Source organism: Macaca mulatta, chromosome 4 (genome assembly GCF_049350105.2).
Source record: "Macaca mulatta isolate MMU2019108-1 chromosome 4, T2T-MMU8v2.0, whole genome shotgun sequence".
Lineage (NCBI taxonomy): Eukaryota > Metazoa > Chordata > Mammalia > Primates > Cercopithecidae > Macaca > Macaca mulatta.
Genome location: NC_133409.1, coordinates 103,631,494 through 103,659,000, shown reverse-complemented (window position 1 = coordinate 103,659,000; position 27,507 = coordinate 103,631,494). Strand labels below are relative to the sequence as shown.

At 36.6% G+C, this 27,507-nt stretch overlaps 1 protein-coding gene across 1 annotated transcript in view; it reads right to left on the bottom strand.

The window, feature by feature from the left end:
* Positions 1–8,207: 8,207 nt before the first annotated feature.
* The window catches only part of IBTK (inhibitor of Bruton tyrosine kinase), a 79,921-nt gene continuing 60,621 nt past the window's right edge, over positions 8,208–27,507 (bottom strand). The window contains exons 26-29 of the mRNA XM_015136835.3: positions 19,580–19,729; positions 11,276–11,347; positions 10,298–10,430; positions 8,208–9,498 (exon numbers count right to left, since the gene is read on the bottom strand). Coding sequence (XP_014992321.2) covers positions 9,367–9,498; positions 10,298–10,430; positions 11,276–11,347; positions 19,580–19,729 — 487 coding nt within the window. The 3' untranslated portion in view covers positions 8,208–9,366. The remainder of the gene's footprint in view (positions 9,499–10,297; positions 10,431–11,275; positions 11,348–19,579; positions 19,730–27,507) is intronic.

Sequence of the window (27,507 nt, the reverse complement as noted above, 5' to 3'; positions counted from 1 at the left end):
AACCAGTAACTTGTAAAAAAGCTCTAATTTCTACTTTCAGAATACGTTTAGGATTCATATGTTCTTGTGATTCCAAAGAATTTGAGGTCCAGTGAAGCACAAAATTAAAACCAATTTTAAAAGTATTAAACTTTAATAGAAATTGGCACAAGCATTCATAAATCTTAACTAATTTTGTTATCCTCCTTCAAATCAATTTATTTACCTGGTAGTCTAGTTAGTAAGTTGCTAAGTTACTAATTGCTAAGTTGCCAGTTAATAAGTCCAGCTGCTAAGACAACTCAGCAATTAATGTGTATTAGGATCGGATTTCTTCAAATGTGCTATAACTATATGGCCTACATTGGTCATTTATCAGAATACACAACTTGACTCTTCACGTTAACACATCATAATGGATTCAAAGGTTTACCTTTAATAAGTTTAATTTGTAACTTAAATAGGTTTTAAATATGAAACAAGTTTAAATCCTATAAAACAAGAGTTAATATATGTAAATAACCTAAAGGCTTACTTTATATTCCACCACAGACTTTGTCTTAAAATATCTGGTAGTTATAGGACAGGGTGAAGATAGATGCATTTTCAAAAACTGGGGCTTATTTCATGAAGGAAATTTGGCTTAATAATTTGAGCTTTCAGATGGGCGTGGTGGCTCATGCCTGTAATCTCAGCACTTTGGGAGGCCAAGGCGGGCGGATCACGAGGTCAGGAGATCGAGATCATTCTGGCTAACACGATGAAACCCCGTCTCTAATAAAAATACAAAAAAAAAATTAGCCAGGCCTGGTGGCGGGCACCTGTAGTCCCAGCTACTCAGGAGGCTGAGGCAGGAGAATGGCATGAATCCGCGAGTCGGAGCTTGCAGTGAGCCGAGATCGTGCCACTGCACTCCAGCCTGGGCGACAGAGCGAGACGCCATCTCAAAAATAATAATAATTAGAGCTTTCATGTTAACTAAGCTCAAGGCGATTGCTTTATAGTCTCCAATTTTAAAATATTAAAAATATAAAGTTAAAATTTATATGAGTAAGAGTTATGTCTGGTTCTCTTTTCTATAAGGCCATCTATTTACATTTTAGAGCTTATAATTTAAATGTTTTTAATTATAAAAGTGATATATTTGCAGAGCTTGAAAAAGTCAAACCTTGTTTTAAAAGATTTAAACCAGCTGGGCGTGGTATTATTATAACTTCTGTGAAGAAAACAAAAGTTTTTCCAGCTACATGGTCTGCTAGAAAATAAAAATTAAATGACTTAGACTAAGAAGATGTGGAAGAAATTATAGGGCCAGACTCATTTTCAGATGCTCAAAACAAACGATCAGTTGCCAAGTAATGAAGTACCTTTTTTACATTCTCTCACCTCATCCATTCTTTGTACATTTAATTATGTGTTTGTGCTTTTTAGATCCCATACCTGTATAATTATCTTTAATTTTTGGTTTAATTTGCACAGGAAATGAATAACTGGATACATTTAAAAAATTTTGTTTTGAATATGAATTTATACTGCTGTGTTAACAAAGACTGCAGTCGTGGCCGGGCGCGATGGCTCACGCCTGTAATCCCAGCGCTTTGGGAGGCCAAGGCGGGCGGATCACGAGGTCAGGAGATCGAGACCATCCTGGCTAACACAGTGAAACCCCGTCTCTACTAAAAATACAAAAAAAATTTAGCCGGGTCTGGTGGCGGGCACCTATAGTCCCAGCTACTCAGGAGGCTGAGGCAGGAGAATGGCATGAACTCGGGAGGCGGAGCTTGCAGTGAGCCGAGATTCGTGCTACTGCACTCCAGCCTGGGCGACAGAGTGAGACTCGGTCTCAAAAAAAAAAAAAAAAAAAAATTTAAACCAATACAGTTGTCCCCTGACTTCAGCCCAGAACCAATCAACTTCCACTCTTTAAAGGTTTCTTCTTTGTGCTTTGTTTTCTGCTATCTCTAGATAATTTAGTATGTTGCTTTTTGTTAACTCTTTGGATAAAATATTTAGCCAACCTTTGACAGTTCTGTAAAGCTTCTCTCCACATTTTTCCATCTGTCAAACCTGTCAGATAACCCAACTGTCACTTTTCGAGTCACCTTCTAGGGCCTGCCATCCTCTCCAGTTCACCAGAATGGTTTGCTCTCTGGGTCTGACAAACTTTCCCTTCACCATTAACCTGAGATTTCCACTTGTATCTCCCCCTCTTCATTGTTGGTTACCCTATTTCCTGGATATAATGTCTTCCTCTCAATCTATTTCTTCGTTTAGTGGAGTACATTCTCCAGTAGCCTCTAAGAAAGGGCATATGGTAGGTTTATTAGAGACTTTATTTGAAAACACCCTTATTCTATCTTTGTACTTAATAGAGAGCTCTGTGGCCGGACGCAGTGGCTCACGACTGTAATCCTAGAACTTTGGGAGGCTGAGGTGGGTGGATCAGGAGTTCGAGACCAGCCTGGCCAACGTGGTGAAACCCTGTCTCTACTAAAAAAATACAAAAAATTAGCTGGGTGTGGTGGTGGGCACCTGTAATCCCAGCTACTTGGGAGGCTGAGGCAGGAGAATTGCTTGAACACAGGAGGTGGAGGCTGCAGTGAGCCAAGGTTGTGCCACTGCACTCCAGCCTGAAGAAGAGTGAGGCTCTGTCTCAAAAAATAAAATAAAATAAAAAAAGAAAGAAAAAAAGAAATCCTACTGCACATTAAATTGTGCCTCAAAGTCTCTACTAAAAAGGAAAAAGGTGTATTGTCTCCAATTCTTTCACCTTTTCACATGAAGACGAAGGGGTTGGAAATTCCCTTTTTTCAGTCTTTTAAAAGGGTATTATGGATATGTTCTATTTCATATGGCTTTTGTTTTAAAGGGAGCATATTCATCAGATTTTATCGTTTAGGGGTTCCAAATACATCCTAAGTTGAGCACCATAGCTAAAGTACATTGTAAGTATTTTGAAAAATACCTGCAGTATAAATTCATATTCAAAACAAAATTTTTTAAATGTATCCAGTTCATTTCCTATCCAAATTAAACTAAAAATTAAAGATAATTATACAGGTATGGGATCTAAAAAGCACATACACATAATTAAATGTATAAAGAATGGGTGAGGTGAGAGAATGTAAAAAAGGTACTTCACTACTTGGCAATTGATCGTGTGAGTATCTGAAAATGAGTCTGGCCCTATAATTTCTTCCACATCTTCTTAGTCTGAGCCATTTAATTTTCATTTTCTAACAGACCATGTAGCTGGAAAAACTTTTGTTTTCCTCACAGAAGTTATAAATAATTAAAATCAGTGAACTCTAGGGCACCCAAGGAAATCTCAAAATCTTTTAAAGCTGTACTAAATGTTTGAGATTTTAAAAGTAAGCAACTTACAAACATCTCCCTTTCACTATCAATTAAGGAAAAGCCTCCCATTCCTAATAAACAAAATTGAGGCTTTTAAATTTGTATAGCAAATGTTTTCCATTTTCTTCCAGTTACCAACCCTCACTATGCAATAGAAAACATTTCTAGACTACCAAGCCTGTACGTATCTTCCCTTCTCTTTTGCCTCAAAATATCTACTTTAGCACACATCCGAATCACCTGGAGGGCTTGTTAAAACAGATTGCTAGGCATCCCTTCTTGTTTCCAATTCAGTACAGGCGAAGTCCATGAATTTGTATTTATCACATGTTCCCAGTGATGTTGATGTTGCTACTCCAGGAATCAATAAAATTATCCTCAATTTCTTTCCTTCAGTTTAAGAAAATTAAGTAGCACTTCTTTCCTTTCCTACAAGTTTAACTTTGCACTCTTGGTTTTATCTTCATTCTCATTCTACCATTATTTCTGTCTTTCCAGCATCGCAGTCTCTTTCTATGTGCATTGACTCCTCCCTTTCTGCCTTCTAGATGCACAGACCTCTTTTTAAAAATATATATAAAACAAATGCACCATCTATTTTAAAGTTATATGTCTCTCATAAATCTGTTCACTGCCAAATTTCTAGGTAAAATATCCTTGAACCAAAACCTCTACATTCAGCCAGGTGCAGTGGCTCACACCTGTAATCCCAGTGCTTTGGGAGGCTGAGGCAGGTGGATCACTTGAGGCCAGGAGTTCGAGACCAGCCTGTTCAACATGGTGAAACCCCATCTCTACTAAAAAAGAATAATAATACCAAAAATTAACCAGGCGTGGTGGCACATGCTTGTAATCCCAACTACTTGGGAGGCTGAGGCAGGAGAATCCTTGAACCCAGGAGGCAGAGGTTGCAGTGAGGTGAGACCGCGCCACTGCACTCCAGCCCGGGTAACAAGAGCGAAACTCCGTCTCAAAAAAAAATCAACAAAATCTCCACATTCTATTACTTCTCTCCATTACTTAGGTCATATTTCAATCAATTAGAGTCCAAGCTGGAAACAGACAACACTCTCAACTTGGGAGAATTATTATCAAATTCTTTATAAAAGTGTGGGTAGGATGTAGGAAAACCACAATGGATACTGCAGTTAGTTGGACTAGACATAACACGGGATCTTTTGCCATTCTTAGGCCTGAGGGTGAGGGAAAGCAACATCCCCAGAAGCTGGAGAGATTGTTGTATGGAGACAGCTGCCCAACAGGAGCTGTGACCTTCCCATGATTGTGGCTCATAACAACATCATGAGAGAGGGCAGAAAAAAAAAGCTTCATTCTCTTTCTCCTGCCAACATGCCAATATTCTGCTAGTGCTCCAAATGGCTATCAAGCCTGTGCATATCTTTCCTTCTCTTATGACTCAAAATACCTACTTTAGTACCCATCAGAATCACCTGGAGGGCAATAACTGGCTGTCAGAGGGAAAATAAGCTGGTTGGTAAAGTCCTAGAGATTACTCTCACAAGATATAGTGGAGAACAAAGAATGGATCTGCAAATAAGCAGTATCTCTTACCGTATGGTCCATCTTTCTTGTTCCTCAGATTCTTATCCTTTATTTAGGTAGACACATTTATGTCCTCAACACAGGAAACATACAAACATACAAAGTTCTACAAGCTACTATTTCATAAGATTGATGTCAATTTAGTCATATTCTTCTCCTGTACACATAGAACATTCTCCAAGACAGATCATATATTAGACTATAAAAGATATTTCAACAAACTTAAAAGGACTGAAACAATACAAAATATGTTCTCCAAATTTAACAAAATTAAATTAGCAATCAATAACAAACGGATATTTGGTAAGAATTCCCAAATATTTGAAAATTAACCAATATACTTTTAAGTAATTCAAAGAAATCAAGATGAAATTTAAAAATATTTTGAACTGAATGAAAATAAAAACATGACATATATAAATTTATGAGATGCAGCTAAAGCAGTGCTTAGAGGGAAATCTATAGTTCTACATTCCTGTACTTGAGAAAAAGAGAACTCTCTAAGCCTAAACACATAGAAAAAGAACAGCAAATTAAAGCTAAAGGAAGCAGAAAATAATAATAAAGAGAACAGAATCAATGAAAACCAATGAAAAATACAGAAAAATCAATGAACCCCAAGTTGGTTCTTTGACTTCAATAACTTCTTTGATAACTTCAATGTTGAGTGATATGATTAAGGAAAAAAAAAATAGAGAGAGAGAGAAAGAAAATAAGGATTACCAAAATTACAAAAGTGGGGAGGAACTTGACTACCAAACCTTATGAAATTAAAAGGACTGTAAGGCACTACTATGAACAAACTAGACAACTGAGATGAACTGGATAAATTCCTAGAAATAAATAAATTATTGAAACTGAATAAAGAACATATAAAAAATCTCAACAGGCCTGTAATATGTAAAGGAATAGAAAATAATAATAATAATTTAAAGTCTTCCCACAAAGAAAAGCCCATACCTGGATGATTCCACTAGTTAATTCTATCAAAATTTAAATAAGAAATAATACCAATCATTTATGAACACTTCTATAAAAGTGAATCCTTCCCAATTCACTCTATAAGGCTAGTATTAAAGAGATATCAGAGTAAAAGATAGGGGAAAAAAAGGAAAAGAGAAAGAAAACCACAGACCAATATCCCTCATAAATACAGATGCAAAAGTCTTCGTTGAAATGTTAGCAAATCAAATCCAGGACCTCTTTCTGAAGTGCTATCATGGTCCACTTCTTGACTTACTGGTAAATTACTTAGCTAAATATTTTTGTCTTGTGCACTTATCTCTTTATGTTATGGTTCAAGATTTTAAAAGATTTAAACATACACATTATACAACAAAGAAAAAAAATGCCTAGTCTATGTCCTCAAAGTACAAGTAATTTAGTAATAAAGACCAGATCAATAGAAAAACAAAAGTAATGGCAGAATATGACAAGTACCCTAAAAGGTATACGGTTACAAGGAAATGAGAACATAGGTGATCCATGTATGCTACTATTTTTATGTTACTTTATGTTTGAGGGTGTATGGAGGGAAACCAGAAAAACTATAAAGTAAAGAGAATTTTGATTGCCTTAATTATGGATAGGTAGAATTTTATCTGAAGAGAAAGAAAAATTTAGGTAGAGATCTGCATGAGCAAAGCTTGAAGCATATTTGGGAGAAACATTAGGTCTAGTTTGGCTCCACCACTATACGTACAGTATTTTTTTTTTTTTTTTTTTGAGATGGGGTCTCACTCTGTCACCCAGGCTGAAGCACAGTGGCATGATGTTCGTTCACTGCAACCTCGGTCTTCCAGACTCAGGTGATCCTCCCACCTCAGCCTCCCAAGTAGCTGGGATTACAGGTGCCCACTACCACATTCAGCTAATTTTTGTATTTTTAGTAAAGATGGTGTTTCACCATGTTGATCAGCCTGGTCTTGAACTCCTGGTCTCAAGTGATCCACCAGTGTTGGTCTCCCAAAGTGCTATAATTATAGGCATGAGCACCACGCCTGGTCAGCTTTCTTCAATTTATAAAATGAAGAGAATACACATAAAATGAATCAATAAGGCTTCAGATCTAAAATTATATGAAAGAGCTACTTACACCTTATCATGAACAAATATATACACCCTGGCCTCCAAAACAGCTATAGGGAATCAACCCAGACATAACTAGCAATAACTTTCTCAAATGACTGGATATTGCTCCTATATAAAGCCAAGTTTTCTTAAATTTATTTTAAAAACCATCTCTTTAGGACCTGAAAAAGAGTCCTGAATCTCAATATCTTGTCAACAAATTTGACTTTGCAGTCTTCTTGATTTTGCAAATTTTAAGCATATTCTGCCTCTGACATGCCCTTATCCCAATGTCCTACGGAACCATCACTTTTTCAGGCTGAACAGTTCTGCCAGGAGGCGAAGGTTGCAGTCAGCCAAAATCGTGCCACTGCACTCCAGTCTGAGTGATGGAGTGAGATTGTGCCTCAAGACAAAAAAAAAAAAAAAAAAAAAAAAAAAGTTCTGTAAGTGTTTCCATAAATCTTAAAGATCTCTCTATCCCACTGATCTTTTAAATTTGTCATTTCCAGTATTTCTTCAATTCTATCAAGTATTTTTGAAGTTATGGAATTAGAGATGAATACTGTAGCAGAATAATGTTATTTTGTTAGGGGAGAAAGAAAACCCCTATCACTTTCCTGGGCTTTTTGACAGCAATGTGTCAGACAGCTACCTTCATGGAATTCTTTATGAAGAAATACAGTTTATGGCAGTGTTTCTCTTTAACTTTACTAGCAAAAGGACTCCTTTTTTCCCAATAAAATTATATATAATACCTCACTACATAATACAGACCATGAAGTGCAACTGCTCTGGCTGTGGTTTGTAACGGCCTAAAGCCTCACAGACTCGGTTCAGTTCATGCCCCTCTTTCACACCCCATCCAACAAAGACCCCCAAGACTGCTTCCCAGGCAGCATGGAAGACAGCAAGAAAATCATCACTTTATAGCATCTGTAAATATTAAAGATGTCAATATATACAGCAGAATCAAAGTTTCAAATGAAATCAATTACTTCAAAGGCTTCTTTACAGCAACAACGATAAAACATTTATAAAATTCATTTCTCAATTTACTCAAACACACATAAAAATTCACAACATCATATTTAGAAAACTGCCTTTTTAAATCTGTCTTAGAATAAATGCAGCATCAACTTAACCATGTACTGGCTATTAGTGTAGCACATCAGAAAAAATATTAACTCTTTCCATAATAAATGTCAATATGGTAAAAAATGTGAAGCACACATTAGTGAAATGGATCAAGATCATTTTTTATTGCACATCTGCTTACATGTCTGCTGCTTTTGGGTAGAGCTAAACCTGAAATATTGAGTCAGTTTCTGCCATTTTACATCAACTAAATTATAGCAGTGAATTGCTTATGTGTCTTCCAGACTTATCTTCCAGAAACTAGAACATTAACCTTTCCAATTTATCTAGGTACTGAAGCACAAATTTAACATTTGTTTTTCAAAAATTTAAACACTCAGAAACAAACCAAACAACATCCTATAAAGAAAACAATTTTTATGTCTAGATGTATAACTGAGGTTCAGAGAACTTCTGATTATACAGTATTACAAAGGTAATGACAGTCCAACCCTCTTCCAAACTGTTTAATTCCTGTATGTGTAATTAAGCATTTATTTTCAGAAATTTTAATACTTTCAGAAATTGATTCTCTCACAACTAGGTGTTTTTAAGATCCTCCATCCCACTAAAAATAAATAACCCACAATGATTCCAAATCTTTTTTTTTTTTTCCAGAATAATCAGTATTCTTATTCCCTTTCCACTGTACTCTACTGCTTAATGCAAAATGGAGAATATGTGGTCCAAACAGAAATACGGCATTTGTGCAGGTCAAGCTTTGAATAGACATGGACCACAGGCATAGCCTGATTTTTAAAAAGCAACAAGAATGTTGACACAACTATTAGACCAAACACAAAATTCTGGCCATTAATGAATCAGAAGTAATAACTGATGCTCCTACTTTAAATTCATCAATGCCATACTTAAAAGTCAAGCAACAACACATACTTGGCAAAATCTTCTAAATTCTCAAGTTCTCAAACAAAAAAGTTATTTTTAATACTTCACTCCCCTTATATCTTATGATTCAATCACTTATATTTTCCTTTGTTAGATTATTCAGAAGAAACAATTCTACTTAACCTTAATAAGTTTTTGTCTCACACATTTTATATAAAGTTACTAAAATCACAATTCTCAGAAATTTATTTTTAATCATACAAACATTATATGATTTAACTGCAGTAAAGAAATTATATCCTTTCTTAATCTATTTAGAATGATATTATAAAATCTCTAAGACTCTTTTCCAGAGCTTTTCTTTATATGAACAAACTCATAATTATGAAAAATGCATCTCAACTCCACGGTGAACTAGCATCCATGCTTATTCCACATAGGTACTGCCAGTGGTCCCTGTGGTGTCCTTTCAACAATGACAAACTCTTCAGGGTTGCCAAATGCCTCATAGAAAACCAATAAATCTTGTATGGCATGCTCCTCAATCTGAAAGGAAGAAGGGAAAGAAGACTTTTTACTCTTTTAATTATAAACTAAGCAGGATGTATTTGCCTTCCAATTTCCTTTTGAGGTACTACCACTTTCCATGGATACAATACAGTGAAATTAAATCAAGTATCCTGCTATCTCTGTGGCAAGGAGAAAGCTTGGGGCCTGAGGTAGAATCATGAGATACTCATGGGCTCTTGAATTTGAATCTTGAGCAGAAGGAAAAAGAAACTGAAAATGATTGCTGAAATTCATTCATTCCAATAGCTTTATTCTGTGAGATACTTTCTGCTATCGTACAAGTCGTCTAAATCTTGCTTCTGAGCTTTCCAGTGCTACTATGGGTCTTTTCTGTTTCCAAGCCTGGCTGTCTGGTCTTTCAGCTAAGTCTATGGAATCTTAATAGCCCTCAAATAAATTATGTTTTCCTTAAGTTAGCCAGAGTAGGCTTCTGTTGCTTACAATCTCAGAATTCTTACTGATACAGAAGCCAAGTGTAGCACTAGAGAATACTGCCAAATTCTCTACTGGTCATTTTTAAAAACAAATAATCCAAAGTATCACCAAAGCAAAAATATAAGCTTTATCATAATTTATTAGTCATAAATTAATTGTCCTGAATATCTACAACTAATACATACACTGCTAGATGCCTCAGTTCAATTTTACCTGGCATTTACATTTTAATTTCATAGATACAGGCACCTTTTCAAAGCAAACAAACATGATTTTCTTAAAACCTAAGTAGGAAATATAGTTGTTCTCTCAATTAAACCCTACTAAGTGTGTTATTTACCTGAATCAGAGCCAAGGGTTTTTCTCGACTTCTAATAAGAGCTGCTTCCTGTTGTAGTTCTTCTTCTACAATAGATGCAAAAGTGACTGGGGCTACCATGGATGGAGCAGTCACTGAAGAAGATAGCCAGGGACTGAAAGAATAATAATAATGAGTTTCACTCATCTTCCTAAATTTTTGCACGCAAAATTTTCTCTGAAATACTCTTTAGCAATGCTACAATTTTTTCCAGTGATCTACAATGAGTGAACCTGGAAGCTTTCGCAGATTACAGAATGAGTTTCACTCATCTTCCTAAATTTTTGCCTGCAAAATTTTCTCTGAAATACTCTTTAGCAATGCTACAATTTTTTCCAGTGACCTACAATGAGCGAACCTGGAAGCTTTCACAAAGATTACAGAATGATGAGGTGAGAAACAGAAAAACAGGAGAACTAACATTTTATTTGGACCAGTGTTAGAGAGAAGATTTTGGAAAGTACCAGGAAATGGGGAGGGAGCAGAAACAACATAACTGAACAGAAAGGTAACTCCAACTACAGTACAGAGAGGATTCAAGTAATACATTCTACTCAACACCATACTATTCCCAATTTCTTAACATTCTCTTATTCTCTTTTTTTTTTTTTTTGAGACGGAGTCTCACTGTGTCACCCAGGCTGGAGTGCAATGGCATGATCTTGGCTCACTGCAACCTCTGCCTCCCAGGTTCAAGCGATTCTCCTGCCCTAGCCTCATGAGTAGCTGGGATCACAGGCGTGCGCCACCATGCCCAGCTAAGTTTTGTATTTTCAGTAGAGACAGGGTTTCACCATGTTGGCCAGGCTGGTCTTGAACTCCTGACCTCAGATGATCCACCCGCCTCAGTCTCCTAAAGTGCTGGGATTATAGGTGTGAGCCACTGCACTCGGCCTTAATGTTTTCAATGCTAAGCAGCAACTTAGCTTTGGAGGCCCATAACTTATCAATTAACCTTACTTGGGACTGTCTAGAAGTGGTAAATCTGAAATATGGTTGCCTTCTGGTCCTGGGGCACCATGGGTAGAGCATCTGCAAAACAAATGCCAAAATTAAAGATTAAAGCTTCTAGTAATATTAGTCAAACTGCTTATTAATATATACAGAGGAAAAACTGTAAACTCCCGACTCCAGAGGCAAATTAAATAAGTGCAGTCAAGCTTACCTTTAAAATTATAAGTAAACAAAATAATCTACATATATTTATAAAACCTTCTGTATAAAATATCATAGAGAAAGATATTGTAATAAATAGCCTATTTCTAATAATATTATATATATACCAGATAAACCAATAATCTCTAAATCAGATAATTAACAGCCAAATTTTGTGAGGAACTAATATACTTTATGAGCAAAGAATTACAGATAGGACAGAAATACAAAATATGATCTTTACCTTCTAAGAATTCACAAGCCAGTTGAGGAAACAACATACAAAATGACATATAAAATAATAGAACAGAATTTAAGACAGTATAACAAATTGAGTTATACTGGCTATAAGAACTATACAAATCACAATATTTAATCATTTGAGAGGGCCTCATGGAGAAGAATGAACTTGAGAAGATAATAAAAAAGAGGTATATGATGAAAGCAATAAGAAGCATTCCAGTAAGGAGAAAAACTTAAAAAGGTATAATGCAGACGAGCTAATTGTGGAATTTTACAGTTAGAAATTAGATCTAGAGATTATCCAGATCACTCCAATGCTCTCTTTCAGCAATGAGCAAACTGAGGACTAGACAGGTTTAACAACACAAAGTCAGAGAGTAAATTAACAGGACCTAAAATATTGACTTCATGACTCATTTACACACATTTATTGAGCATGTCAGGATTATCGTAGGTGCTGAAAATCAAGCTGATTAAAACCCAATCTTCTCCCCTCAAAAAATTCTGATGGGAAAGATTTAAAAATATACTTAAACAATGATAAAACAATGTATACAGTACTATGGATGCACAGGAGAAAAACTAAAATATGGAAGATTGTATACACTGATGGCTTCACTGAGGAAATGACATTAAAGCTGAGGAGAGGGACAATTAAAAAGAATTTTGGTTGTACAAATACATAGACCTATAAAAGATTTCAGTGCTTTAAGTAAAGGCAGGCTGTTCTCTTCAATAAGCAAAGAATGTCTGAATTCAGGGCAAGGAAGAAACTTAAAGAGAAATAAAGTTTAAAAGAAACAGTAGGGCCAGAGTACAAAATGCACTGAAAGCTAAAATGTTAAGCCCTGATGTGTGGGCAAACAAATTTACTAAGAGCCTAAGTACTTCATGTGTATTATCCCATTTAATCTTTGCAATACCCTGTGAAGAAAGCATATATTAACCCATTATAGAGATGAAAAAACAAACTCAAAGAATATTAAATAATTTGTCTGATTCACAAATTAGATAAGTAGCAGAGAGATAACAAAAATCTGGTCTTTTTGATTTAGAGTACAGTGTCTTTTCCATGATCACACAGCCGCCTTTATTTCTACTATCCCCCTTATTCTGGAATACATTCCACTTCAAATGTCTTCTCATTGTTATACTGTTGGCTCAAATGTCATTTTCTCTCTCCTCCTACAAAACTTCAATCATTATGATAAAGCATCACACACTGTTATTATCGTTTACATGTCAACCTTAATTGCTAGACTAGTCTCTTGAGGAGCAGGACTGCTTCATTCATCTTTGTATCTCAGTGTCCAGCAGAATACTTGGAAATACTTGTTTATGAAAAATTAATTAGAAAATTAATGACTGAAACAGAAATTCAAAGGATTTTTTTAGTATACAATAATGAAAAGCAGAGGTTTTTAGGTTCTTTATTGCTTTAAATTACTGATAACTTTTCTTAGAGATATAGCTACTGAATTACAAACTGATATAAGCCCTGTAGTAAACCTGCATGGTATTACTACTCTCATTTCCATATGATGAAACTGAGATACAGAAAGATTCAGAAAGAGCTGTATAATGTTATACTGAATCTCAAATATGTTTCCTAAGACTACAATTCCATAACTTTTTCCACTGATTTTTCAGTGGATAATTTCATTAATTACAAATTTATCCAAACAACGTGTAGTGTGTCTTAAATGTCTTAAAATGAACCAAATTTGTCAAATAAAATAGAGCTATGATTAAACAAATATCAAAAACATTCTACACTTTCAAATAATAAATATAGCATTATTGAGTTTTCGACATTAGCAACATAAAAGTAGGTATCTCAAGAGACAATCTGTATAAAATTTAGCCTTCTGAAAATAAACAGCAACATAAAAAGGTTAACTGACATTTTCCTTAAAAGATTTTTGTTCAGGCCGGGCGCGGTGGCTCACGCCTGTAATCCCAGCACTTTGGGAGGCCAAGGCAGGAGGATCACCTGGGGTAGGGAGTTTGAGACCAGCCTGACCAACATGGAGAAACTCCATCTCTACTAAAAATACAAAATTAGCTGGGCTTGGTGGCGCGTGCCTGTAATCCCAGCTACTCAGGAAGCGGAGGCAGGAGAATCGCTTGAACCCAGAAGGCAGAGGTTGCGGTGAGCCGAGATCACGCCATTGCACTCCAGCCTGGGCAACAAGAACAAAACTCCGTCTCAAAAAAAAAAGATTTTTGTTCAAACCAAAAAACATTAATATTGTCACATTTACACTTTAAAGGAACTAAATTATTCTTTGCTCAGTTGGCCTTAAAAAAAAATGTACTAGCTTAATTAGAAAGATTTTTATATAAGATTAGAGCTGATACAATCATAGAATAATTTTTGCCTTACAAGTAGTTTTTCTCACTAATTAGAAACAAGCTCAGCTGGGTGCAGTGGCTCACACCTGTAATCCCATCACTTTGGGAGGCTGAGGTGGGCAGATCACCTGAGGTCAGGAGTTCGAGACTAGTCTGACCAACATGGTGAAACCCTATCTCTATTAAAAATACAAACATCAGCCGGGCGCGGTGGCAGGCGCCTGTAGTTGTAGCTACTGGGGTGGCTGAGGCAAGAGAATCACTTGAACCTGGAGGCAGAGGTTGCAGTGAGTAGAGATCACACCCTTGCACTCTAGCCTGGGCGACAAGAGCAAGACTCCGTCTCGAGAAAAAAAAAAGAAACACAGCTTACATTTTCTTTCCAGAATTACGTAAGGGGACATTTCAGTGAAAGAAAAATAGGAAATAAAAGCACATGAAATGAAAAAGAATACCTAAGCAACAATAAACAAATAAAAATTGTACAAATTGCTCACTTTTAGATGTTAACACCCTCAAATAACATGGTCATTCTTGCCCTAATCTTGGAAAAAACAAAATTTTCTACAACTTAAACAAGAATGTATAATTTGTGGAATTTCCTGAGATGAGTCCCCAACCCCTGGCACCCTAACTCCCCAAAGGACCATAAGCATTCCTATCTTCTTAACTCCTACGATTTCCTGTTTATACTGCCCCATCTTCTCTTACTTCTTCTTTTAAAAATCCCATCCTGTATTCAAAAGCTTATGACAATGAAAGGGATCAAGAATTAAGTGATCTCTTTTTTTCTAATATTATTCACATGCTTATAAATATAATAATATTTAGAAATGAATATAAAAAGTGCTTATGAACTAACACAGCTCAAGCTCTTCTGCAATGAAGTCTTTCTGACACCAGCCCATGCTCGGTTTTCCTTCTCAGAACCACTCATTTGGTACTTCATCATTTTGTAATCTCTTTAATACTTCTATATTGTATCGTAATTTTTTTTTTCTTTTTTTTTTTTTTTGTTGTTGCTGCTGTTATTTTTGGAGACAGAGTCTCACTCTGTTGCTCAGGCTGGAGTATGGTGGCATGATCCTGGCTCACTGCAACTTCCACCTCCCAGTTCAAGCAATTCTCCTGCCTCAGCCTCCCTAGTAGCTGGAATTACAGACATGCACCACTATGCCTGGCTTTTATTATTATTATTATTATTATTATTTTGAGATGGAGTTTCGCTCTTGTTGCCCAGGCTGGAGTGCAATGGCGCAATCTCGGGTCACCGCAACCTCCGCCTCTGACTCCTGGGTTCGAGCAATTTTCCTGCCTCAGCCTCCCAAGTAGCTGGGATTACAGGCATGTGCCACCCCAGGCCTGGCTAATTTTGTATTTTTAGTAGAGATGGGGTTTCTCCATGTTGGTCAGGCTGGTCTTGAACTCCCGACCTCAAGTGATCCACCTGCCTCGGCCTCCCAAAGTGCTGAGATTACAGGCGTGAGCTACAGCGCCTGGACCTTGTATCGTAATTTCATTCTTATTCTGTCATTTAACGTCCATGTATGTACATTAATATTTATCAACTAGGTTTCAGACACATGAAAGGCTGCGCCTATGCATTTTACTTTTATATATACCCAACAGAGGCCAGTACCAGGTAGCCCATAATTTGCAAATTAATGAATATTTTAGTTTGTCTGTAATGTTTTATATTTCCTTTTTAAAAAAGCATACTTATTATGTTTTCTATGATAGAAAAAAACCCTGAAACTCAAAGCTATATGTTTTCTTTCTCAGAATCACTATCAGTGATAGCCACAGTTATTTAAAACATTAACTCCCATACCAAAAATACTGAAGCTATGGATATGTCATACTGTCATAAACTCCATTAAGTCAAACTTCCAAAGCAGTATAACAGGGGGCACACTTATAAAGAGCCCTGATGTTATAGCACACTCTAGTGATCAACTATGAAACCGCAGATCCATATTTTAAGTTCCATGACAAATCGTTATATATCTAAAGACATTTTTTTAAAGTTTCAATGAATATTAATATTTAAAATATAAAAATACAAAAATTATCTTTATTTTCATACCTTTAAATTGATATATCTAAGACATGCAATACAAATCACTACATTAGAAACAAATGTTACTTCAAACAGGGTAACAATTTTAATTAATTTACTCATTCAGTCATTCACCAGACTCACGGAGCACCTACTACATGCCAGGAGCCAGTCTGAACACTGGTAGTAAAATGATGAGCAATGACAAACCTCCTTGCTCTCATTGAACATATAATTAAACATACAGACATGAAAATACTTAGAGTAGACAAGTATTAAAGAATCACACTAATAAACGTACAATAAAAAAGTGCCATGAGAACATACGACAGTAAACTGCCCCAGTAAGTCAGACTTCTCCAAAGAATATAACTGAATAGATATTGAAAGAAGAGTCAGAGTCAGTCTGTCAAAGGGTAAGGAGGTAGAAAGACGGAAAGTGCATTTGAGAACTAAGAGAAGGCCAAGATGACTAGAACACAGAGATCAGGTTACAAAATCAAGTTAAAGACAGTAGGCAGGAGCCAGACTATGTAGGCCTTGAAGGCCATATTAAGAATGCTATAGCTTTTTTCTTAAAAGCAGTAAACTCCAAATTTTAAAAAAGAACACACTGGCTTAATATATTGGAGGAAAGAAAGGCAAGACCAGTCAGTAGGGCAACTCTGGTGGCCCGGGTGAAGTATCACAGTAAACTGAATCAGAGGTGATAGCACTGGAGATAAAATTTAGTATATGGATTTGAGAAATATTTAAGAGATAAAACTGGAATGCTCTAACAGTAGACTGAATACTTGTGAAGAAAATGGAAGTGCCAAAGACACAAATTCTTCCTATTTACTGAGGAAGAAAATTCCGAAAGAATAGGCTATGCTATGTTTTTCTATATTTTTGTTTGATTTTGGTTTTATGAGAGGGGTATGAGGAAAACATTAAGTTTCGTTTTGGACATGAAGTTTGCGGTGTTTCTGAACATGCAGATAGAATGGTAGGGTCAGTAAGAGATAATTAAGTCTAAAGCCCAGATGATACATACGGGCAAGAGATATTAGTAATGGGGCTGGGAGACAGAATGAATTACGGACTGAGTGGGAGGTGACAACTCTTTTGAGAAATCTGGCTGTGAAGGAGATGGAGAATTGGTAATGACAGGACAACTGATAGAAGAAAGTGTACCCAGACCACATGAGAGATCTGAGCACATTCAAAACCAGAGGGGAAAAATCTAGTTAAAAGGAAAAGGTTGAATCTTACACAAGAAAGGAAAGGGATAATTAATAGTTTTCAGGCTTCTGAAGTGGGAAGCATTAAGATAAAAGCACAGGTATTGGCCTAAGATAAGAGAGAGAACTTTTCTATGGCAAAACAAGAAAGGAGCATAGTTCTATATAGGCAGGGGCTAATTTGTTCACCACTGTAACTCTAGTACTTAGCATAATGTCTGATACAAAGTTCATAATCAATAAATGTTTGATAGCCAATTTGAAGACTATGTACCTAGCTTTATATTTATAAGCCTATCATAATTATAATTGTATAAATTAATATGCAAAAAGATTTAATCTGCTTCATGTGTTAGTATTCCATTTAAGGTTTTGTTTTGTTTTGTTTGTTTGTTTGTTTTTGAGATGGGGTCTCCCTCTGTTGCTCAGGCTGGAGTGCAGTGGCACAATCAAGGCTAACTGCAGCCTTTACCTCCCAGGCTCAAGCAATCCTCCCAACCCAGCCTCCTGAATAGATGGGACTATGGGCACATGCCACCAAGCCGAGCTAATTTATTTTTCTTGCTATTTTTTGTAGAGACAGGGTTTCATCATGTTGCTAGGCTGGTCTCAAACTCCTGGACTGAAGTGATCTGCCCACCTCGGCCTCCCAAAGTGCTAGGATTACAGGCATTAAGCCACCAAACTCAGCCTAAGATTTTTATTTTAAAATAGTATTTTAATGCTAGAAGTATTAGACAAGTTAGGGAGATGACTTCAGATCTTTTAAGGCTCAAGAACTTTCCTCCTAAAAGTAAATATCTGTAAAAAAGAAGACAGTCACAATACTAACAGTGAAAATACGCCTAAACATTTAATCTAAATCAGGAGTTTCCAAACACTGTTGTCAGAAGACTCTGATAGTTCCTTAGGGCAGGTAAAGTGACATTAAACTAGTATAACTCCCCAGTCTCCATTCCGTGCTTCAGTCAGAAAAGTTTATATTATCTGTTTGATGCACTTGAATTGGACATAACATACCTTACTTATTTTGTTTTGTTTGTTTGAGACCAGGTCTCACTCTGTCACCCATGCTGGAGTGCAGTGGTTCAATCACAGCTCACTGAAAATACTGCTTTTAAATTATAGATTTTGATGCTTCATGTAGGCATTTAAAATATGAAACTTTTTTCTTTAAAATACATTGGACTTTCTAAAGCAGTATTAAAAATAGCTAGGCCAGGTGTGGCAGCTCATGCCTGTAATCCTAGCACTTTGGAAGGCTGAGGTGGGAGAACTGCTTGAGGCCAGAAGTTCGAGACCAGCCTGGGCAACATAATGAGAGCCCCATCTCTACTTTCATGAAAATTAAAATTAAAAAATAGTTAGAGAAAAAATTGCAAATACCCAAAGGTTCATCAACAGATGCACAGATAAACACATTGTATGTGGTATGCCCCTACAATGAAATACTATTCAGCGATGAAACAGAATCAATGGATACCCATAACAGCATGAATAAATCTCAAAATAATTATGCTGAGTAAAAGAAGACTTTTTACTACGGGTACATACTGCACGACCCTGCTGATATAAACCTCTAAAATGTACAAGCCAGTCTGTATTGGCAGATTAGTAGCTGCTTGGGAGGGGGAAACAGAAGGAAGAGAGGAAGGGATTACAAAGGGTCATGACAAAACATCTGAAAATGATGCTTATGTTCACTATTTTGAATGTTGTAGTGGTGTCATAGGTGTATGTATATGCTGAAACTACAGAATGTGTACTTTAAATAGATGCAATTGATTTTAAGTCAATTATATCTCAATAACTGTTTCAATTTTTTTTTTTAATTTATTTATTATTATTATACTTTAAGTTCTAGAGTACATGTGCATAACGTGCAGGTTTGTTACATATGTATACTTGTGCCATGTTGGTGTGCTGCACCCATCAACTCGTCATTTACATCAGGTATAACTCCCAATGCAATCCCTCCCCCCTCCCCCCTCCCCATGATAGGCCCCGGTGTGTGATGTTCCCCTTCCCGAGTCCAAGTGATCTCATTGTTCAGTTCCCACCTACTTTTTAAGTAGGGAAGGAATTTACACATGCTAATTTTAATTCTGAATGTAAAAGAGTGTACAAAAAAATCTGCCTCATAAAGTTTTAAATATTATTTCAGAACATAAAACCACCACAGACTATTTTAAGGTAGAAACTGTATTAGTTTTAAGTATGTTTTATTACCTGACAATTTTTGGTGCCTGAGAATTTTCAATTCCTTTAAAAGAAACTTTTTTGACATGATCGCCTGAACTATGGCTAGTAACAGACTTTTTTTCTTCTAGTAAGAAATCCCGGAATGACTTGGATGAAACTGAATGTAGAGAAGATGCCCTGCAAAAGAAAGCAAAGATCATGTTAAAACATCCATTTTGTAAAAGGGCATTGCTGGAAGTCATAAGAGAACAATAAGAGAATGTATACTAAAAATTTTACAATATACAATTACAGTTTTCAGTGTGATGTTGGATTCTTGATGCCAATTGTGAAATATCCAAAACTATTCCATAAGAAAAAGCAATCAATGAAGACCAAGTCTAGAGATAACTTAGATGTTAAAATCAGCAATAATATTAAAATAGATATTATAATTATGCATCAGATAATGACAACAAAAGTTCATTAAAAATAGGTAAGCTCAGCAAAAGAAGCTATTAAAAAAAGAACAAAACGAAAATTCAAGAATTTTTAATATATATATATATTTTTTTTTTTTTTTGAGACGGAGTCTCGCTCTGTCGCCCAGGCTGGAGTGCAGTGGCCGGATCTCAGCTCACTGCAAGCTCCGCCTCCCGGGTTCACGCCATTCTCCTGCCTCAGCCTCCCGAGTAGCTGGGACTACAGGCGCCCACAACCGCGCCCGGCTAATTTTTTGTATTTTTAGTAGAGACGGGGTTTCACCGTGGTCTCGATCTCCTGACCTTGTGATCCGCCCGCCTCGGCCTCCCAAAGTGCTGGGATTACAGGCGTGAGCCACCGCGCCCGGCCAAATATATTTTTTAAAATTCACTGTATAGATTGAAGAGTTGGTAAACTTGAAGATAAACCAAAAGAAATTTTTGAATCTCAAAAACAAAAAAGAGAAGTTGAAGAAAATTATCCCATAATGAATTATAAGATAAAATCAAAAGGTCTGCCATATGTGTAACTGAAGTCCCAGAAATAAAGAAGAGAGATATGGCAGAGAAAAAGAAACAATGGCCAAAATTTCCCCAAATTTGGTAGAAGATATAAATTTAAAGACTCTAGAATTTTGGGAAACCCAAAAAAAGATAAAACAAAGAAAACCATACTTAGGCACATAATAAATAAACAGCTGAAATGTCCAAAGCTAAATAGAAAATCTTGAAAGCAGCCAGAGAAACGCAACACAGAATGAAAATGAGTAGCTTGTTATTTGAAACAATGAAGCCCAAAAGACGATGGAAGGGAATCTTTAATATGATGAAAGAGGTAAAGAATGTCAATCCAGAATTCTATATCTATGTGAGTAATCTTGAAAGTAGGTCCTCTTCAAGTCATGCCTTGAAATGACTATAGCCCTGGCCAAACCTTGACTGAAGCACTGTGGAAGATCCTGAGTCAGAGGCACTCAGCTGAGATTCCTGACCCAAAGGAATTATGATAATAAATGTTGGTTGTTTTAAGATGTTGTTCAAGCATAATCTGTTAGGAAGCAATAAATAATTACAGAAATTAAAAGGGTAATAAAGAAATCTTATAGAGCCGGGTACAGTGGCTCACACCTGTAATCCCAACACTTTGGGAGGCCAAGGCAGGTGGATCGCTCGAGCCCAGGAGTTTGAGACCAGCTTGGCCAAATGGTGAAACTCTGTCTCTACAAAAATTAGCTGGGCATGGTGGCGCACACCTGTAATCCCAGCTACTCAAGAGGCTGAGGCATGAGAATCGTTTGAACTGGGAGGCAGAGGTTGCAGTGAACTGAGACTGAGCCACTGCATTCCAGGCTGGGTGATAGAGCAAGACTCTGTCTCAAAAAATGAAAAACAAAACAGAAAAAAAAAAGATAGAAATGTTATAAACAACTTAACACAAATAAATTTGACAATTTACATGGAATAGACAAATACCATTTTTAAAAAACCAAATTACTGAAAATAACAGAAAATCTATATAGACTGTAGCTATTTTAAAAATTGAATTAATCTCACCAGGTTTTTTAACTGCAAAAATTGACAAACTGATTCCAAAATTTATATGAGAATAAAAAATCCCAGATTAGCCAAAGCATTCTTTAAAAAAAAATACAAAGTTGGAAGAAGACAAAACCAATTACGGTAATCAGGATAGTATATGCTAGGCCTGAATGTATTTCCTCCAAAAACTCATGTTGAAATGTAAATGTCATGGTGCTTGTATTGTGAGATGACACCTTTAAGAGGTGTTTAAGTTATGAGGGTGCCTCACAAACCGACTAATGCCATTATCACGGAGAGTGGTCAACCCTTTTTGTGCTCTCTCACCCTGCTGGCATATGCCTTCCACTATGCTATGAAGTAGCAACAAGCCTTCCGCCAGATGCCAGCACCTTTATATTGGACATCCCAGCCTCTAGAACTGTGAGCCAATAAATATCTGTTCATTATAAATTACCCGCTCTGTTACAGCAGCACAAAATGAACTAAGACCGTGTGATACTGGCATAAGGATTGACAAACAGATTTCTTCAAATATGTTCTATTGTTCTTTCCATCGACTATGCCATAATTTGAAAGAGTGTCTGATTTCCCACAATTTTACCTTCCTAACTCACAAGCTCCAGCTATTTTCTACCTTTACAGCCACAGAAAATTTATGGAGAAGCATTTTAGACATTTGAACCTAAATAAAAATTAACCAGAATTTTGTTCCTCCGCTAAAGAAGTCCTGTAATTTTACTCTAAATAATATTTTTAGCTTTAAAATGTTAAATAATTGAAATTGTTTTATATTGCATGTGTTAGCTCTAAATGGAATTTGAAAGAATTTACTTTCAAACATCAAGCCAGGCCACAAAGACCATGTATTCTTCCACTGAAGATGACTGATGAGAAATGTTCTATTATTTCTCCAAGTAAAACATTTAATTTTGAGAAGTAGCCAAATCCCACCATACATACTTAGTGTTTTCACATTAAATTTAAAATTTGCCTGGTTGGAACTTCAATCTAATGCAAAAACCCAGTTATCTCTAATACTTTCCATTGCCACACCTAACTGCCAGCAGCAGGAGTACAACTATATACACTGGAAATTTGTACAGACTAGGTGAATGAATGCGTGAACAAACTAGTGAAAATCCTACCACAACCACAAGTACATTTAGAGTGCTAATTTGTGATTTGCTAATGAATTGCACATTAACCTTAATATTAACATAAACATATTTTTAAAAATCTTTTGAAGAAGTAAAATCTCATTAGATGATACTTCAGGTAATGATGTACCTTTAAGAAGGATTTTAAAAACAGTTAAATTGGCTGGGCACGGTGGCTCACACCTGTAATCTCAGCACTTTGGGAGGCCCAGGTGGATGGATCACGAGGTCAGGAGTTTGAGACTAGCCTGTCCAACATGGTGAAACCCCATCTCTACCAAAAATACAAAATTAGCTGGGCATGGTGGTATGCGCCTGTAATCCCAGCTACTCGGGAGGCTGAGGCAGGAGAAGTGCTTGAACCCAGGAGGCGGAGGCTGCAGTGAGCCAAGATTGTGCCACAGCACTGCAGCCTGGACGACAGAGCAAAACTCCGTCTCAGGAAAAAAAAAAAAAAAAAAGATAAATCACCATAGTCATGAATATATTCTGTAAATAACAATCTGTAAATCTGATTAAAAGTTAACTTCAGCCAGGAACAGTGGCTCACGCCTGTATTCCCATCACTTTCGGAGGTGGAGACAAGAGGACTGCTGAGCCCAGGAGTTCAAGACCAGCCGGGGATACACAGGAAGACCCATCTCTACAACAAATAAAAAATTAGCTGAGCATGGTGATGCACACCTGTGATCCCAGCTACAAAGGAGGCTGAGGTGGAAGGATTGCTTCAGCCTAGGAAGTCAAGGATGCAGTGAGCCAAGATTGTACCACTGCACTCCAGCTTGGGCAACAGAATGAGATCCTGTCTCAAAAACAAAAAAAAGTTCCAATTTTTTTTTTAAACCAATGCATACGAGATATGTCCTCAGGAAAACAATCTATTCCATTTTTACTTCAAGCATATATTTACAAGTATTTACATTCTATGTGTATCTGATTAAAAATCAAGTGATATGCTGAATTATGGTTATCTCATAATTTTAAAATGACATGAAAAATTATATCACATTATATTCACTCAATGATTAATGTTATATCTAGAGTTCAGGTTAAAATACTTTGTAGTCTTTTCCAATTCTGTGGAGAAAGTCATTGGTAGCTTGATGGGGATGGCACTGAATCTATAAATTACCTTGGGCAGTATGGCCATTTTCACAATATTGATTCTTCCTATCCGTGAGCATGGAATGTTCTTCCATTTGTTTGTGTCCTCTTTTATTTCACTGAGCAGTGGTTTGTAGTTCTCCTTGAAGAGGTCCTTCACATCCCTTGTAAGTTGGATTCCTAGGTATTTTATTCTCTTTGAAGCAATTGTGAATGGAAGTTCATTCATGATTTGGCTCTCTGTTTGTCTGTTATTGGTGTATAGGAACGCTTGTGATTTTTGCACATTGATTTTTGTATCCTGAGACTTTGCTGAAGTTGCTTATCAGCTTAAGGAGACTTTGGACTGAGACAATGGGGTTTTCTAAATATACAATCTTGTCATCTACAAACAGGGACAATTTGACTTCTTCTTTTCCTAATTGAATACCCTTTATTTCTTTCTCCTGCCTGATTGCCCTAGCCAGAACTTCCAACACTATGTTGAATAGGAGTGGTGAGAGAGGGCATCCCTGTCTTGTGCCAGTTTTCAAAGGGAATGCTTCTAGTTTTTGCCCATTCAGTATGATATTGGCTGTGGGTTTGTCATAAATAGCTCTTATTATTTTGAGATATGTTGCATCTATACCGAATTTATTGAGAGTTTTTAGCATGAAGGGCTGTTGAATTTTGTCAAAGGCCTTTTCTCCATCTATTGAGATAATCATGTGGTTTTTGTCTTTGGTTCTGTTTATATGCTGGATTATGTTTATTGATTTGTGTATGCTGAACCAGTTAAACCACAATGAGATACCATCTCACACCAGTTAGAATGGTGATCGTTAAAAAGTCCAAAATTTTCTAACAGGTGCTGGAGAGGATGTGGACAAATAGGAACACTTTTACACTGTTGGTGGGACTGTAAACTAGTTCAACCATTGTGCAAGACAGTTTGGCGATTCCTCAAGGATCTAGAACTAGAAATACCATTTGACCCAGCCATCCCATTACTGGATATATACCCAAAGGAGTATAAATCATGCTGCCATAAAGACACATGCACACGTATGTTTACTGCGGCACTATTCACAATAGCAAAGACTTGGAACCCACCCAAATGTCCATCAATGACAGACTGGATTAAGAAAATGTGGCACATATACACCATGGAATACTATGCAGCCATAAAAAAGGATGAGTTAATGTCCTTTGTAGGGACATGGATAAGGCTGGAAACCATCATTCTCAGCAAACTATTGCAAGAACAGAAAACCAAACACCACATGTTCTCACTCATAGGTGCAAACTGAACAATGAGATCACTTGTACACAGGAAGGTGAACATTACACACCGGGGCCTGCTGTGGGGCGGGGGTAAGGGATAGCATTAGGAGATATACCTAATGTAAATGACAAGTTAATGGGTACAGCACACCAACATGGCACATGTATACATATGTAACAAACCTGAACATTGTGCACATGTACCCTAGAACTTAAAATGCAATAAAAAATAAAAAAATAAATAAATACTTTGTAGTCTCGTAAGAATTCAAGAAAGAAAATTATTCAACAATTTAATAATAATAATTTCAATTTATACTGAAGTGTTTTGCTTTGCTGTGCTTTGCTGTGCTTCATAGTTAACTGTGTTTCTAAACAGGTTGAAGGTTTGTGGCTACCTTGCATGGAACAAGTATATCCTGCCATTTTTCTAACAATACATGCTCACTTTGTGTCTCTGTGTCACATTTTGGTAATTCTCCTGGTATTTCAAACTTTTTCATTATTATCGTATCTATGGTGATCTTTGATGTTACTATTATAATTGTTTTGGAGCACCATGAACCACATCCACACAAGGTGGCAAGCGTCATTGATAAATGTTTGTTTTCTGACTGTTACACCAATTGGCAGTTCTCCCATCTCTCTCTCTCTCCTCCTTAGGCCTCCCTATTTCCTAAGAAACAACAATATTGACATTAGACCAACTAATAACCCTACAGTGGCCTCTGTGTGTTCAAGAGAAAGAAAAAGTCACGTCTCTCACTTTAAATCAAAAGCTAGAAACGATTAAGCTTAGTGATGAAAGCACCACCCTGATCACTCAGCAGTCATCAACATCAAGGCAAGATCCTCCACTATAAAAACATGATTCACTGAAGGTTCAGATGACCATTAGCATTTTTTAGCAATAAAATATTTTTACATTAAAGTTTTTTTTGTAGATATTACGCTATTGCACACTTAGCAAACTACAGTATAGTATAAACATTACTTTTATAGGCACCAGGAAACCAAAAATTTCTTGTGACTTGCTTTATTGCGATGTTTGCTTTATTGAGGTAGTCTGGAACCAAACCTGCAGTATCTCCAAAGTATGCCTGTATAGTCTTAAGAAGCCATAAAAAGAGCATAAACTACTAATTGTAGACAATTCAGACACCTCTCACCTTGATGATAATAATTCAGAATACCTATAACATCTATAATTATCTATAATTGGTCAGTTTAAATTTTCTTGGTGTCCTAAGATACATAAAACTCATTACTCATGTTTGTACTTAAGTTTTCCAATCACGTTTTCATAAAATAAATGTATAACAAATATCACTTTTATTTGATAATTATCAAATTCTGTTTTTGTTTTTTTTTTTGAGAAGGAGTCTTGCTCTGTTGCCCAGGCTGAAGTGTGGTGGCATGATCTCAACTCACTGCAACCTCCACCTCCTGGGTTCAAGTGATTCTCCTGTCTCAGCCTCCCAAGTAGCTGGGATTACAGGCGCCCACCACCACACCCAGCTAATTTTTGTATTTTTAGTAGAAACGGGGTTTTTCCATGTTGGCCAGGCTGTTCTCAAACTCCTGACCTCAGGTGATCTGCCTGCCTCGGCCTCCCAAAGTGCTCGGATTATAGTCGTGAGCCATCATGCCCACCCAGATAATTATCAAATTCTTTTCAAAGAAAAATACCCTATGTTTTGGGTCAAAATTTATGGCATCTTTCCTCCCATCTTCCTAGAATTCTCCTTAATATGCCATAATAGACTCCTTTTAAAATTTGGATAGATAGTCCCTTCAATGTGGCACTCTAAGCTCACGTTGCTAATAATTACCAAGGAAAAATTTTTCCTATGTTTGAAAATTAGTCAGAAGTTTCAGATAAATGACCACTTGAATACCTTCCTCTGAAATCCTAAAGTGTACAGCAAAGTAATCAGAAAGGTATAAACCCACAAGGGCAAAAATAATAAACTATTAGGACAATGGCAGTCTAAAAAGCAACACATTTTTGAAGGATAGCAAAAGAGATAGAATGATAAAACTGATGCCACTGAGTGGACAAAAAGAAAAACTAACAGTCATCAGGTGGGTGATGGTAAGGAGGGAAGCTGAGAACTCTGGAAAGGGGCATATACTGGAGACAGAGTATGTATCGAATCCTGAAGTTGACATGAGGATGAAAGTGTGAAAATTGTTTCAGTTTATTTAAGGAGGGGCTCAGATTGCCAGATGTACTCCCTATTGCTGTATGGTCACATGACTACATCTCCTCTACTCTGGCAGAAGGAAAATTTGATTCAAAGTCACTAGTAATAGAAGACGGCGGGAGTGAACTGTTGTGTACAAAGTCTATATACTAAATGTGAAAACCTATTACAAATGGTGACAAGCTCAGTCCCAGCTCTAACCTCCCTACACTGAGATATGT